We start from the raw sequence: 14,758 nt of genomic DNA on the forward strand, positions 1-14,758 counted from the left end.
TGTTGCTTCACTCTCCAACCAAGGTGCTATTGCTGCCTCGTTCTCCAACCAAGGTGCTATTGCTGCCTCGCTCGCTAACCAAGGTGCTATTGCTGCCTCGCTCACTAACCAAGGTGCTATTGCTGCCTCGCTCGCTAACCAAGGTGCTATTGCTGCCTCGCTCGCTAACCAAGGTGCTATTGCTGCCTCGCTCTCCAACCAAGGTGCTATTGCTGCCTCGCTCGCTAACCAAGGTGCTATTGCTGCCTCGCTCGCTAACCAAGGTGCTATTGCTGCCTCGCTCACTAACCAAGGTGCTATTGCTGCCTCGCTCTCCAACCAAGGTGCCATTATATAGAAGGGAACTCATGAGAAGAGAACATTCATCTACTCTTCGAGGACAATGGGAAGTATAATAAAAAATGGTATTACAAATGATTATTATTAAAACCCACATGTTCTGTGTTTTACCTTCAGCACTCTTTCTCCCACTCCCAACCTCTCACTGCCTTTCTCCCACTCCCAACCTCTCACTGCCTTTCTCCCACTCCCAACCTCTCACTGCCTTTCTCCCACTCCCAACCTCTCACTGCCTTTCTCCCACTCGCAACCTCTCACTGCCTTTCTCCCACTCCCAACCTCTCACTGCCTTTCTCCCACTCCCAACCTCTCACTGCCTTTCTCCCACTCCCAACCTCTCACTGTCTTTCTCCCACTCCCAACCTCTCACTGCCTTTCTCCCACTCCCAACCTCTCACTGCCTTTCTCCCACTCCCAACCTCTCACTGCCTTTCTCCCACTCCCAACCTCTCACTGCCTTTCTCCCACTCCCAACCTCTCACTGCCTTTCTCCCACTCCCAACCTCTCACTGCCTTTCTCCCACTCCCAACCTCTCACTGCCTTTCTCCCACTCCCAACCTCTCACTGCCTTTCTCCCACTCCCAACCTCTCACTGCCTTTCTCCCACTCCCAACCTCTCACTGCCTTTTTCCCACTCCCAACCTCTCACTGCCTTTCTCCCACTCCCAACCTCTCACTGCCTTTCTCCCACTCCCAACCTCTCACTGCCTTTCTCCCACTCCCAACCTCTCACTGTCTTTCTCCCACTCCCAACCTCTCACTGCCTTTCTCCCACTCCCAACCTCTCACTGCCTTTCTCCCACTCCCAACCTCTCACTGCCTTTCTCCCACTCCCAACCTCTCACTGCCTTTCTCCCACTCCCAACCTCTCACTGTCTTTCTCCCACTCCCAACCTCTCACTGCCTTTCCAAGGTTATGTTTCGGTCTGTTGTTTGTAAGTGTGTTCATGATGATAATAAAAAAAATAATTATAAAACTAATTTTCTAACAGCTGGGGAAACAATTATCCTTGATGACAGGCTGAAGGACAGCCACTAACCACAAGGATGTGGGAACAAAACAGCTATATGTCATTATTAGACTATTATTAATCACACAGTTAACACCCTCCCCACCCTCCCACCCCCCCAACACACACACACATGCGCATGCACACACACACCACCACCGCCGCCACACGCTACTCTACAGGGACTCACACAGACGTTATAGCTCAGTTAAGATGTTGACATTTCTGCTATCCCGATCCCTAACCCTAGCCCTAGCCTCAACCACAACCCTAACCCTAGCTTTAACCACAACTCTAAACCTAACCCTCAACCACAACTCTAACCCTCAACCACATCTAGTAAGTAACTGACTAATTTCAGAGTTAGCGCTTGATTCAATCCGTATCGCTGAAGTTCAGTGCTATAGCGCAATTGAAATTTAAAGGCAATGTTCCCGGGTTCGCACACTATAGCTCTGAACTTCAGCGAAACGGATTGAATCGAGCCCTTATACTATTATTGTTACTGATTTTTCCTCTATGGAAAATCTTGCCATTCAATTTGGATTGCAGGTTCTTGAGAGATGGCTACCAGTAGCTTTAATTAACTATTTCAGAGTTAACTGTAGTTGTCACTGACCGACCCTATACATCATTTGTCATTTATTCACATTCAGTCTGTGTTTTCTGAAAGGTGTCAAGGAAGCCCAGAAATAGCAAAGTTGAGACAGTATGGGGCACGGTGTTGTTTACATGGTATGACAGGGATGGAGGAGCTCAGTGCTCTGGTGCTGCTGCTCTGGGTCCTCTTGGGTACTGTGTAATTATTCAGCTGTCTCTGGCCTGGGTCTGCTACTGCCGCTGCTGCTGCTGGATCTTTGCACTAAGGAGGTGAAAAATATCCAGCAACTCTTTGGAGAACAGTGGAGGAAACTAAGGTTTATTTGAACAATAAATCATTATTTTTTAAACAAACTTCCATTGACAGTTGCTGGACAGTTTTTTAATGTTCATGCAGCTTGGTTTGAAAGCAGTATTCTTTTTTTTCTTTGCTGCCTTTGAACCCCGAGAGCACTGAGGATGACCACATTCCCAAAACACAAGCACCAATACAAAAAACAACCACCAAGACAAGACTTTATTTTAATCTATACTTTGTTCTGTGTACATCATTCATGTGTAGGCTAATCTATGTCACCAGAGATGCCTGTGTGAATCAGTGGAGGCTGCTGTGGGGAGGACGGCTCATAATAATGGCTGGAACGAAGCTAATGGAATGGCATCAAACACATGTGTTTGATACCATTCCACCTATTCCCCTCCACCCATTACCATAATAAGGTTCTCCCCACAGCAGCCTGTGGTGTGAATATATAGCACGGCGGCAATATAGCCTAACTATACTGAACTGAAATATAAACGCAACATGTAACAATTTCAAAGATTTTACGGAGTTACAGTTCATACGAGGAAATCAGTCAATTGGAATAAATTAATTAAGCCCTAGTCTATGGATTCGCATGACTGGGAATATAGATATGCATCTGTTGGTCACAGATACCTTAAAAAAATGGGCCTCACAATGGGCCTCAGGATTTCATCACGGTATTTCTGTGCATTCATATTGCCATCGTTAAAATGCAATTGTGTTCGTTGTCCATAGCTTATGCCTGCCAATACCATAACCCCAATGCCACCATGGGGCACTCTGCTCACAACGTTGACATCAGGAAACTGCTCGCCCACACAATGCCATACACGTGTTCTGCGGTTGTGAGGCCGGTTGGACCTACTGCCAAATTCTCTAAAACAGCATTGGAGGCAGCTTATGGTAGAGAAATTAACATTAAATTCTCTGGCAACAGCTCTGGTGGACATTCCTGCAGTCAGAATGCCAATTGCATGCTCCCTCAAAACTAGAGACACTTGTGACAAAACTGCACATTTTAGAGTGACCTTATATTGTCCCCAGCACAAGGTGCAGCTGTGTAATGATCATGCTGTTTAATCAGCTTCTTGATATGCCACACCTGTTAGGTGGATGGATTATCTTGGCAAAGGGGAAATGCTCACTAATAGGGATGTAAACAAATTTGCGCACCAAATTTGAGCGAAATAATCTTTTTGTGCGTACTAATTTTTTTTGGGATCATTTATTTCAGCTCATAAAACATGGTACCAACACTTTGCATGTTGCATTTATATTTTTGTTCAGTATATAAAGCCATGTTACTGCTAGTGCGAAAAATCATTAGCGTTTTGATTTATTAAATGATTTGTTAATCAATTGAAGTGACTTACCTGACCTTAACATTGGGGTCAGTCCAGGATATGGATGTGGAGTGAGGTAAGATGAAACCATGTTGTCATTCCAGCACTCTCTGGAATTGGAATTTTTTAACAACCCAATTGGAATCCAAAATCAGAACTCCTCAACCAAAACCCCGAGGTTGATCAAAGCTGTGGTTGAGTGGCAAGACTTCTGGCACATACATCAAGCTCCCCACTGTGGACTGGGATTCAATCCCCCCATCTATTCGTCCCACCTACCTGTATCCTCTTCTCATTTTAAAACTGTCAAAATACTAAAAAAAAATCATACACTAATGTCATTAAAAAAAGAATGACAGGGCCAACAGTCCAATATTGACATATTTCTGTTTAATATTGTGTAATAATATTCTCTTAAAATACAGTCTTTTCTGAGGTAGACCGTTATTACAGTTCAAGAACATTATTATCAGTTTGAAAACAGACATAAAAAAGACATGAAATTAATACTTTCATGTACAATATGTTGCCAAATGAGGTAGAAATGGTTACAGAAGATGTACAAGAAGCAAGAACAAAGTTACTGTAATATTAGATTAAAAACAGCTAACAAAAGCCTATTTTGTTGAACAAACTGTTGTTGTATTTTTTGTTTCCTTATTGGCTTTAAGACACAACACTGATTAAACAAAGGTGTATTGTAGAGATGATATCAATGATATGCATGAGTCAAACAGGAAGTACTACCTCACCCAATCATCAATACCTCTAACGATAAGACCTATTCCCACTCATTATCTCTGATTAATACATTAAGCAGTAACATATGTAGAGTGAGGTAATCCATTAATGAAAAACAATAAAACAACAACTGACAGAATAATGAACAAAATTATTATGTTTTTCTGAATCTACATGTTTGACAAACATGGAGGATTTTGGGAATCTGGGCTCTGGGAAATAGCTAAAATATTTTTCATTATTCACATTAACTAATGATAGTATTGATATCGGCTGCTTTTCATGAACTAAACTCCCATGACTTCTGTTATAAACTACGACAATTTGCCTCAAGCCCCAGCCCCTGCCTGATATGTAACACCTCTATCTGAAAACGAATTATAACTTCCTCTAATGATCCTTATAAATTATGTATCTTAATGTTATGACACATAAATTATTACATATTTAAACCCATCTCTCAGAGGCTCCCTAAGGCTTAGTTCTCCTGCTTAGTTTGAAGATGTATTTCCAGTTTCTTAGACCTACTGTGTGTCCCAAATGGCACCCTATTCCCCTTATAGTGTACTACTTTTACCAAATGTGCCTCAACCCTGGGGTCAGTGTGTTTGACCCGGCTCTATGGCATGACTGAAGCCACCAGCTGTACAGGGGAGACTGGAGAGAGGCCAGGGTTGTGATATTAGGTTCCCGGACATCAATCAGAGCAATGCCACTCCAAAAGGAGGAGGGAAGCAGGGGGTAGGAGGAGGGGAGGGATCGATGGAGGAGGGAGAGGGCAGAGGGGGCCAGCCACATGGTCACTGGGGCCAGCAGCTAGGGCTATAGGGACGACCCTACCTCTATAATAACTGCATTGGGTACAGAGAAAGAGAGATAACGAGAAGAGCGAGAGATGGGGAGACGGAGAAGGAGCAGAAGACAGCCTCCCGGGTGGCGCAGTGTTCTAGGGCACTGCATCGCATCGCAGTGCTAGCTGCGCCACCAGAGTCTCTGGGTTCGCGCCCAGGCTGGGCTGGGTTCGCGCCCAGGCTCTGTCGCAGCCGGCCGCAACCGGGAGGTCCGTGGGGCGACGCACAATTGGCATAGCGTCGTCTGGGTTAGGGGGGGTTTGGCCGGTAGGGATATCCTTGTCTCAGTATGTAAAATGTAATAAAATGTATGCACTCTACTGTAAGTCGCTCTGGATGAGAGCGTCTGCTAAATGACTAAAATGTAAATGTAAGACGATTACATCATCCTCCAGTGTACCTCCGGTCTGCACACCATGGTAACGGTCCAATAATCATGACCTCACCTCAGTACCTGCAGCTCAACTGAATGACAAGATATTTCCAGGCTGTTGTTAAACAGAGTAGTAGCGATAGCACAACCCTGTGTGTATGCTTTTCTCTGGATTGTCATGTTATATTTAGGATTGTATTGTATTGTACATAATGCATAATACTGATTAACAATATATGGTTATTGTTAGACATGATTAGCTGCCGAATGCATATAACTGATTCATCTTTAGGTCCTTGCTCATTTTCTATTTTCTTTCTGCTGTATATGACAATTAAATGTATATGACACTTAAATGTATATGAGAATTAAATGTATATGACAATGGTTTTACTGCTTCTTGTCTGTGTCCAGGCTTGGAATATAAATGTGCACCTTTTATTAATAGATTTCGATAAAGAGTTGCATCTATTACAATAAAAGATGTATATAACATTAATGCATGAATATGACATGTTAACTCACAATGCTTTGGGTTGATTTGTAAACAGTTTGTCCAGCAAAAAATGAATATTTTCTGTGTTCTACATAACACTTCATAAAGACAATCATCATTCCACCAAAAACATCTACATTAAAAATAAAAGGATACGATTTTTTTGTATTTATATATTCATATATAATAATAATAAAAACATGGATTTTATGGGATCAAATATCCTTTGAAATACCTGAATTACATTCAATGTTACTCTTTGTAGCATTTTCAAGTTTCTCCCTCGAGGCATATGCACAGACAGCTGCAGTGTGTATACAACAGGACTGTGTGAGGTCTTTTCTCCTCTTGCTCGTCAGCTCTTCCTCCCCTCTTTGACTCTCTTCACTAAGACTGACGACTACATACATTCTTTATTTCTTTTTTGAGGTAAAGAAATTCTTCCTGAGCATTTCAAACAAGACTACATACATACATACGAAGAAAACCAGCAGATAGGTGAAAGAGACAAACAGACATCAAAGGAAGCGCCATCTTGCCTTGCTGTGCTTGTCTGTGTTACAGGGCTGTATTAAAGCAGCATTCTCAGGGAAAACTGCACCGAATGAGGAATGTGTGATAAACCACAGTTCAAATATATTGTATGTGTGGATGTTATACTCATGGCTTTGAATGATAGTGTTGTATATTCAACCACAACCTAGTCTCATGACCTTTATGTTCTATTTCAACGTTTTTGTAAAGTTGCATGTTAACGTTTTTTGTTGTACGTACAGCACCATTCAGGATGTACACAATTGATGAGCTATTGTAGTGGGTTTGTCTCCAAAACAGCTGTGAATGATGTGATACTGTACTATAGGGGGAAGAGGGACCATTGATCCCAAAGTGTCCACGATAAGACCAGATCAAATGATGATGATGCGTTTTGTTGAATTATTTCAGCACAATGACATGACTTTGGTGAGAAGCTAAAAGCGGTGTTTTAAGTTAATAACCCATAATGCTAAGAGACAATGAGGAATTGTTGATCATTTTTTTGTGGGAAAAAACCCCACCATAGTTGTTCAAATAGATTCTAAGCTGTTTCCACACACCAAATGACCAATGAAAACTAAAACAGTCAGACGACAGAGGGATCTCTCAAACAATCCTTGGGACATGTTCATTAGGAAACAAATGTTTTAAAATGTTTTGCAACGAAAATGTGTGTTTTTTATTGGACGAGTCCAGGTAGTCCTGCCCCTTTTCAATCTGTTTTGCAACGGAAAGCAAAAAAAAGGTGTTTCTTATTGGACAAGTCCAGGTTGTTCCTAAAGACCCTGATGATCCATCACCTGGGACTACGTCACCTTGACAACACATTACTGATTTATGTCCTGGATCACAAAAAAATATGGATCTTTGGGTGGAATCCAAACTGTCTAGAGATGCACGTTGCACAAAACTCGACTTTTGCGTGATTCATGCACTGATGTCGAGATTTGAGACAAGTTATGCACATGGATCTCAAGTTAGGATTTGAGAAGTAATCTCCAATGATGCAGTTATCCCACCATATAGGTTCAACTACTACTGTAATACACTGCCCCGTCCACAAAGGCCTCATCTATCTTTTTCTTTGGGAAAAATAAAGTATATGTATATTTAATAGAAACATCAGCATGCTAACCAGAGAAACCTATGTTAAATCTGCTTCTCATCTCTCCCAAACCTTCGATCTTGACAATCTAACTCTTTTGGTTGCATAATAATAAGTAATTACAAAAAAACTAAACAGTAAAACATTCCCAAGACTTGTCATCATGTCAAAAGTGAAGACAGGGTTTACATTCACAGTCCCCTACATTATATTACATACAGTGGCTGTCTCCCTGCCTTCCTGCCTTCTCATTGACTGTACACCTTGCTCCACTCCATACAAGTGTCCAGTTCTTTCGGGGTGGCGTGCGACTGCGGACGCACCTTGCAGAAGGCGTTCTCAAAGTCTTTGAGGGCTGGGGGCCCCGTAGCCTGTCCTGAAAGGCTGTGTAAGGGCCCCTGAGGGCCCGAGGAGGATGCTGAGGATAGGGCCTGCTGGCAGAGCTGCAGCAGCTCCCACACAGAGAAGCCCTCTGACCGCTGCAGTACAGCCCCCAGCTCCCTGTCACTGAGAGAACATCCCTGGGGCACTAGCGCCTGCAGCAGCACCTGTCTCCGCATCCCCGCATCTGGCAGGCCCACGTGGTAGTGCTTGGCGAAGCTCCGATGCACCGTATCCTGGAGCAGGTCTGGCCTGCCGGTGGTACACACCACGATCACCAGCCCAGGGGCTCCCCCCGCCGACCCTAACCCCATCTGGGCCTTCTCCAGGGCGGATAGCAACACCTGCCTCAGCCCCTCCTCATCCTCCAGAGCCTCCACTTCACTGAGCAGCACAACAGAAGGCTGTCTCGCCCCCGCCACCTGCAGCGTGGCCCCCAGGATCCCCTCGGCATCCACCTTGCCTTTAGAAGCTAACATGGCCCCGCTGAGCCTATAGAAGGAGGCCCCCAGCTGGGCGGCCATGGAGCGGGCCAGGGTGGTCTTCCCGCTTCCCCGGGGGCCGAACAGCAGCACGGTGGCTGGGGGGAGGATGGTGGGGCTGGGCCTTAGACAGGGCCACAACAGCTCCTCCTCCAGGGCAGCTTTGACGTGGGTCAGCCCAGCCAGCTCCCCCCATAGCAGGGCTGGGCTGCAGTCCAGCACTTCCCCGTTGACTAGATCCAGAACCATGGGGTCTGGACTCTTCAGGCTGGCTGTCTCCCCTGGTCCAGACCCAGGCTGGCCTTGGCCGTGGATGGAGGGGCGTTTCTGGTTGTGAGCCTGGGAGGAGCGGTGCTGCTGCTGTTGCTGCTGGGAGTGGGAGAAGCCCTGGTTTTCTGACCCTCCTCCTCCTCCGTTCTCTTCAGTCATCCCTGCTGCCGGGCTGTTCTCCCCTGCTACAGCCACCATATAGGGAGGGGACACCAGGGGCTGGGAGGAGGGCTTACTGGGCTTAAATGCCAGGGGATCTGTGCTGCCTGTGGTGAATCTGATGTTTCCTTTATCCCCCATGCTGTAGGGAGAGAGAGAGTCCCCTCCTCCTCCGGACTTCATTGGGTCGTAGCCTGAATACTTCCTGTATCGAGAACCTTCCCCCTCCTCTTCCAATGACATGTCAAATGCCTTCCTCTTCACCCCACCTCCAGACTCCTGGTAGCTGTAGCTACCCCCGACTACGGTGGGTCGGGAGGGGAGAGGAGTAGGGGTGGCCAGCCCGGAGTGTAAGTACCCTGCAGAGGGGTGGCTGTAAGCGGGGGCCAGGCTGGGCTGGTGGGGGTAGCTGCTTGGCGGGTAGCTGTAAACTTGGGTGGAGGGCGAGTAGCTGGGCACCAGGGTGGGCGTGGGCTGGAGGGGGTGGTGGAGGGAGGCGGGGGGAAGTGCTGAGCCAGGCAGGGGCCCGGGGCAGTACCCAGACGAGAGGTAGGTACCGTTGTAGCTGGGGGGGTTGTAGTCACCAGAGTGAGACCCAGAGCAGGAGCTGCTACCACTATATCCAGAGTCTGAGAGGTTACTGTTGACCACTGACACACTGCTGGCCCCTGGGGGCCCTGCTGATGTGGCCCCAACCTTGGGGCCTGACAGACCATCCAGGGACCCGGGGTAGGGCCCCTCCGCACTGTGGCTCAGGGGCCAGGGCTCCAGCTCAGTCTTGAGGCCATTGAGGCCCCCGAAGGCCCCTGGCTCTGGGTAGGCCCCTACAGTGGGCCCCGGTGGACGGTTGTAGGGTGAGTCTAGAACACCAGAGTACTTCTCTGCATAGCTCTTTAGCAGATTGGAGGCGGTTAGGGCACCAATGTCGTCATTGGCCCAGGCGTAGCCGTGGGTGGAGCCTCCTCGGGCGTGGGTTCGGCCAGCGGTGTACAGCTCGGACTTGTGGGCCGGCGAGGAGGTGGTGGAGGACACATCCAGGTGCTGCTCAGGCCACTGGCTGAGGGACTGGGCATGCTCCGGGTTCCAGTGCATCTTATACAGGCCTGGAGGAGAGGAAACAGAAAGAGAGAGAGACACCAGGTTGGAAGGTGCTGTTTAGGACAGTGGTTCCAGTGCATCTTATACAAGCCTGGAGGAGACAGAGACAGAACCCAGGAAATATACGAGACAACACAGAACAATAAATGTGTTGAAACCAGTGGCGGTCGGTGCCGTTTAAGATGAAGGGAGGATGATTTTAAAAAATCATGAGCATGGCCTTATTTCTATTAAAGCATATTGGATGACTGTCAATCATATTCCATTCACCCATTTCAATGTAACAGCGATAGGTTTAGGGTACTACATGATACTCAAATTTTCCCTATACCCATCATGAGGTTGCTACAACCTAGCCTATGAAAAGTTTGTCAACAGAATTGGCGGAATTAATATACACCTGATCACACGTGAACACAGTTCACTTTCATAGCAGCCACAATGTATTCCTTCCCGCATCTTTGCAATCTCCTCTTCAAACTTTTCCCTTCGCTTGTGGACTTCAATGCACAACACATCAGCTGTATGTGACCAGGCGAAAAAACCTTTCCAAGCCATATCATAACAGCTACACACAGTCTACATCTGTGTCACCATATTAGCTAAAGTAACGTTGTAGTCAACATATTTAATAGAACTAACAAGTTAGTAAACCCCCTGCAATCATGCAGTAACGTTACGGTGTACAGTCAGTAAGCAGTTTAGCACTGGTGGCAAAAAATTAGTAAAACCAAAAGCTTACCTTGACTTGGAAGAGTTCCAGTGTTTATTTTTTTTTTCTTCCATTGAACATGCCATACAAATAAAGGCATCTTAATTAATTATATGAAGAGTGCCTTGGTCCTCCTTTCTTTTTGATGACCAATTTACCCCTTTTACCAAAGAGCACCTTCCGTCTACCAAAATCTGCTATTGTGTACCTTAGCAGTGCTTCCCTTCCTTCTTTTGTTCCAGTGTTGTGTTGAATAGTCATAGCCAGTGAGCTAGCATCCCTCTGTTTGAGCAGGGTGTTTGAGTAGGCTAGTCTACCTAGCTGCATTTGCTAGTTAAGTAAATATGTCACTAACTCCCTTTTGCTTCTCCTTCATTTTGGAAGAAATGTATTTGTTCAAAACTGTTCAACTATTGTTTTTCTCTCTCTTTGAGTCTACTACTCACCACATTTTATGCACTGCAGTGCTAGCTAGCTGTAGCTTATGCTTTCAGTACTAGATTCATTATCTGATCATTTGATTGGGTGGACAACATGTCAGTTCATGCTGCAAGAGCTCTGATAGGTTGGAGGACGTCCTCCGGAAGTTGTCATAATTACTGTGTAAGTCTATGGAAGGGGGTGAGAACCATGATCCTCCTAGGTATTGTATTGAAGTCAATGTACCCAGAGGAGGATGGAAGCTAACTGTCCTCCGGCTCCACCATGGTGCTGACCTACAGAGTGCTGGTGAGGCTACTATAGACCTTCATTGCAAACAATGTGTTTCAATCAAACATTTGGTGACATGAGTATATTGAGTATAGTTTTGTCTAAAAAGGAGTTTTAAAAGGATGATCATCCCCTTCCTCCTATGAGGAGCCTCCACTGGTTGAAACACTATAAAAGCCTATTGTTTTTATGTGCAACCTATTCTCTTCTACTCACATATATTATTATTGGAAAACGTCCCTCAACCTCACTTGTCTTTTAACATTGTTTAACAGGCCTTTCAACACTCCTTTCATCAACAATCTCTTTTTCCTCAGCCTGTTTTCCTCTTTGCTACTACTGTGTCCACAGTGATACATGGCCAGAACACCTCTTATCAGAGAGGCTGTTAGTGGGAATGACTTTTTCCTGTTTCTCCTGCTGGTAGTGGATTGTGTTTTAGTGTTACCATCATGCATGGCAACAGAAGGAGCTCATATTACCCAGAGAGAGGGGGGGGGGGGGGGGGGTGGAGAGAGTGGAGAGAGGGAGAGGGAGGGAGAGAGAGAGAGAGAGGGAAAGAGAGACTGGAGAGAGGAGGAGAATAAAGACAGAGAGGGGGAGAAAGAAAGATGAAATAAAAAGAGTGAGAGAGAGATAAAGAGAGAGCGCGAGAGAGCGGGGAGAGAGAGTGAGAGAGCTGGAGAGAGAGAGAGGTAAGGGGCCAGGAGGAATTGGATGGAGCTGTTTCCCAGGTTGTGTTAGTAGTGTGGTGGTGATAGTATTGATAAGGTTATCCTAATGCTCCCTGCACCAGCAGCACTCCCAGATGACCTATTGTTATCTCCCTGCTGCATGCTGTCACCCCTTCCCCTCCCCCCTGGCCCCTCCCACCTGAACCAACCCCTTTGCGCACACCATCGCTTCAAAACAGACCCCTGGCCGGCTCGACAGAGAAAGGGGGGGGGGGGGGGGTTGAATGCTGGACAGTGGTTTGGAGAGAGGGGGAAGAGGGAAGGAGGGAAGGGGAGTACGGACACTGGACAGTGTTGTGGAGAGAGGGGGAAGAGGGAAGGAGGGAAGGGGAGTATGGACACTGGACAGTGTTGTGGAGAGAGGGGGAAGAGGGAAGGAGGGAAGGGGAGTATGGACACTGGACAGTGTTGTGGAGAGAGGGGGAAGAGGGAAGGAGGGAAGGGGAGTATGGACACTGGACAGTGTTGTGGAGAGAGGGGGAAGAGGGAAGGAGGGAAGGGGAGTATGGACACTGGACAGTGTTGTGGAGAGAGGGGGAAGAGGGATGGAGGGAAGGGGAGTATGGACACTGGGCAGTGTTGTGGAGAGAGGGGGAAGAGGGATGGAGGGAAGGGGAGTACGGACACTGGACAGTGTTATGGAGAGAGGAGAAAGGAGGAGGGGGTTGGGTGGGTTTGGAATCACAGAATAGTGTGCTATTCATCTGCAGCCTCCCATGGAACATTGGAAGAGTGGAATGCCTGTTCCTGTCTGTTACTCTGTACTTTGGCTGACTCTAGCTGGCGCTGTTCCTCTATATGTGTGTTTGTGTGTGTGTGTGTGTGTGCTTTTTTTGGTGCGCGTTTGTGTGTAGCACAACGCAGGGAGCCTCTGATTGATCATGCATGTTCAATACACTGAGAAGACGAGCAAAAAAGGGAGAAGGGGAGCATATGGAAGAATGCAAAGGAGAAAAAACAACTTAGTAGAATCAGCCGTTTCATAAAGACTCACACAGTCAGGCTGCTTCTTGCTGAGGCGTTAGCTTGACATTCCAGGAATAGTTTGGCATTATTGAACTGTCACGATTTGGCCTGGGGAGTGGAGGACTAGAACTATTGCCCGGCAGAACAGGCAGAGGAGAGGAGTGGAGGACTTGAACTATAGCCAGGTAGACGGAGTGAAGAGGAGAGGAGGGGTAAAATAAAGGAATAAAGAACAAGAAGCTGTCATTATTACTTGCCTGGCCTCTTCTAGTCTGCGCCCCAGATGGCACCCTCCCCATTCCCTTTCTAGCACACTACTTCTGGACCCATAGGATCCATAAGAGTAGTGCACTACGTAAGCTGCCATTTGGGATGCACACTAAGTATTCCCTTCAGCAATAGAGAGAGACCTAGCTGCTTGATGATCCATGAGTCATTCCTCTGTCTGTATGACTGTGAGGCTGGAGCCTGGACTCTTATTGCCATTTAAATCAAACCACTAATATCCACCGACCGGCAACTGCCACTCTCTCTCTGTCTCTGTCTCTGTCTCTGTCTCTGTCTCTGTCTCTGTCTCTCTCTCTGTCTCTCTCTCTCTCTCTCTCTCTCTCTCTCTCTCTCTCTCTCTCTCTCTCTCTCTCTCTCTCTCTCTCTCTCTCTCTCTCTCTGTCTCTGTCTCTGTCTCTGTCTCTGTCTCTCTCTCTCAAATTCAAATTCAAATTCAAGCTGCTTTATTGGCATGAAAAACATTGTGTCAATATTGCCAAAGCAACAATGTATACAATATACATTGTAATAAAATTATAAACAATGACAAATAATAATATAGAATGGCAGTAAATAATAATACAAAATTAAATATAAAAATAGTAACAATAAAAAAATCTCTCTCTCTCTCTCTCTTTGCATGCTGGGAGTGTTTGGGAATTGTATGAGCGAAGGAGCGCGTGTGTTGTGTAGAGTTAGATATTCAGAATTCTTTCTTTCGGTTTTTTCTTTCTTGGTGGCATTCTTTGGTTTCTTCTGTGCATGATTAAGATTATTATATACTTTTTTTTTTGGTGTGGTAGAATTAAGTATTTGGGTTTTTTCGTATCGAAATTACCTTGATTTTGGCGGGGATGGCTTCCAGAATTGGAATGCCGTCCCTGTCACTTCGGCACGGCTTTAGGTGTGTTACTGAAGCTACTGTCACGGTGGAGGAGTTTCTGGTCGCCGTAGGAGAGAAGGTAGGATACGATAATGTTGCTTATGCGTCACGGATGAATAAAGCGATGGTGGTATTTCTTAAGGAAGAGCGCCTTGTTGATCGTATGGTTGAGCAGGGCGTACTTCTTAAGGGAATGTTTATTCAAGTTACCCCGCTTTTTTCTCCGTCAACAAGGGTAACTATTTCAAATGTACCACCGTTTATTCCAAATGAGCTATTGGAGCGCGAGTTATTGCGCTTTGGGAAGTTTGCAAGCTCAATTAAGGTTGTTCCGTTGGGTTGCAAACACCCGGCGTTGAAACAGGTTATGTCGTTTCGGCGACAGGTGTTTA

The 14,758-nt window shown here is 46.1% G+C and overlaps 1 protein-coding gene across 1 annotated transcript; it reads right to left on the reverse strand.

Moving 5' to 3' along the window:
- Positions 1 to 7,951: 7,951 nt before the first annotated feature.
- LOC120060954 (fidgetin-like protein 2) lies at positions 7,952 to 11,512 on the reverse strand. The gene is made up of 3 exons (XM_039010406.1): positions 11,494 to 11,512; positions 8,917 to 10,098; positions 7,952 to 8,838 (listed from the first exon to the last, which is right to left on the reverse strand). The coding sequence occupies exons 1-3, from the start codon at positions 11,510 to 11,512 to the stop codon at positions 7,952 to 7,954; spliced, it is 2,088 nt and encodes a 695-aa protein (XP_038866334.1).
- Positions 11,513 to 14,758: the final 3,246 nt, after the last annotated feature.

The sequence above is a fragment of the Salvelinus namaycush genome, chromosome 16, assembly GCF_016432855.1.
Source record: "Salvelinus namaycush isolate Seneca chromosome 16, SaNama_1.0, whole genome shotgun sequence".
NCBI classification, from domain to species: Eukaryota; Metazoa; Chordata; class Actinopteri; order Salmoniformes; family Salmonidae; genus Salvelinus; species Salvelinus namaycush.

Bases quoted from the DNA above. Each gene is read 5' to 3' on its own strand.
- LOC120060954 (XM_039010406.1), bottom strand. The intron at 8,839-8,916 runs GCTCCTCCCAGG...CAGGGGAGACAG, and splicing joins GCAGCAACAGCAGCAGCACC to CCAGCCTGAAGAGTCCAGAC.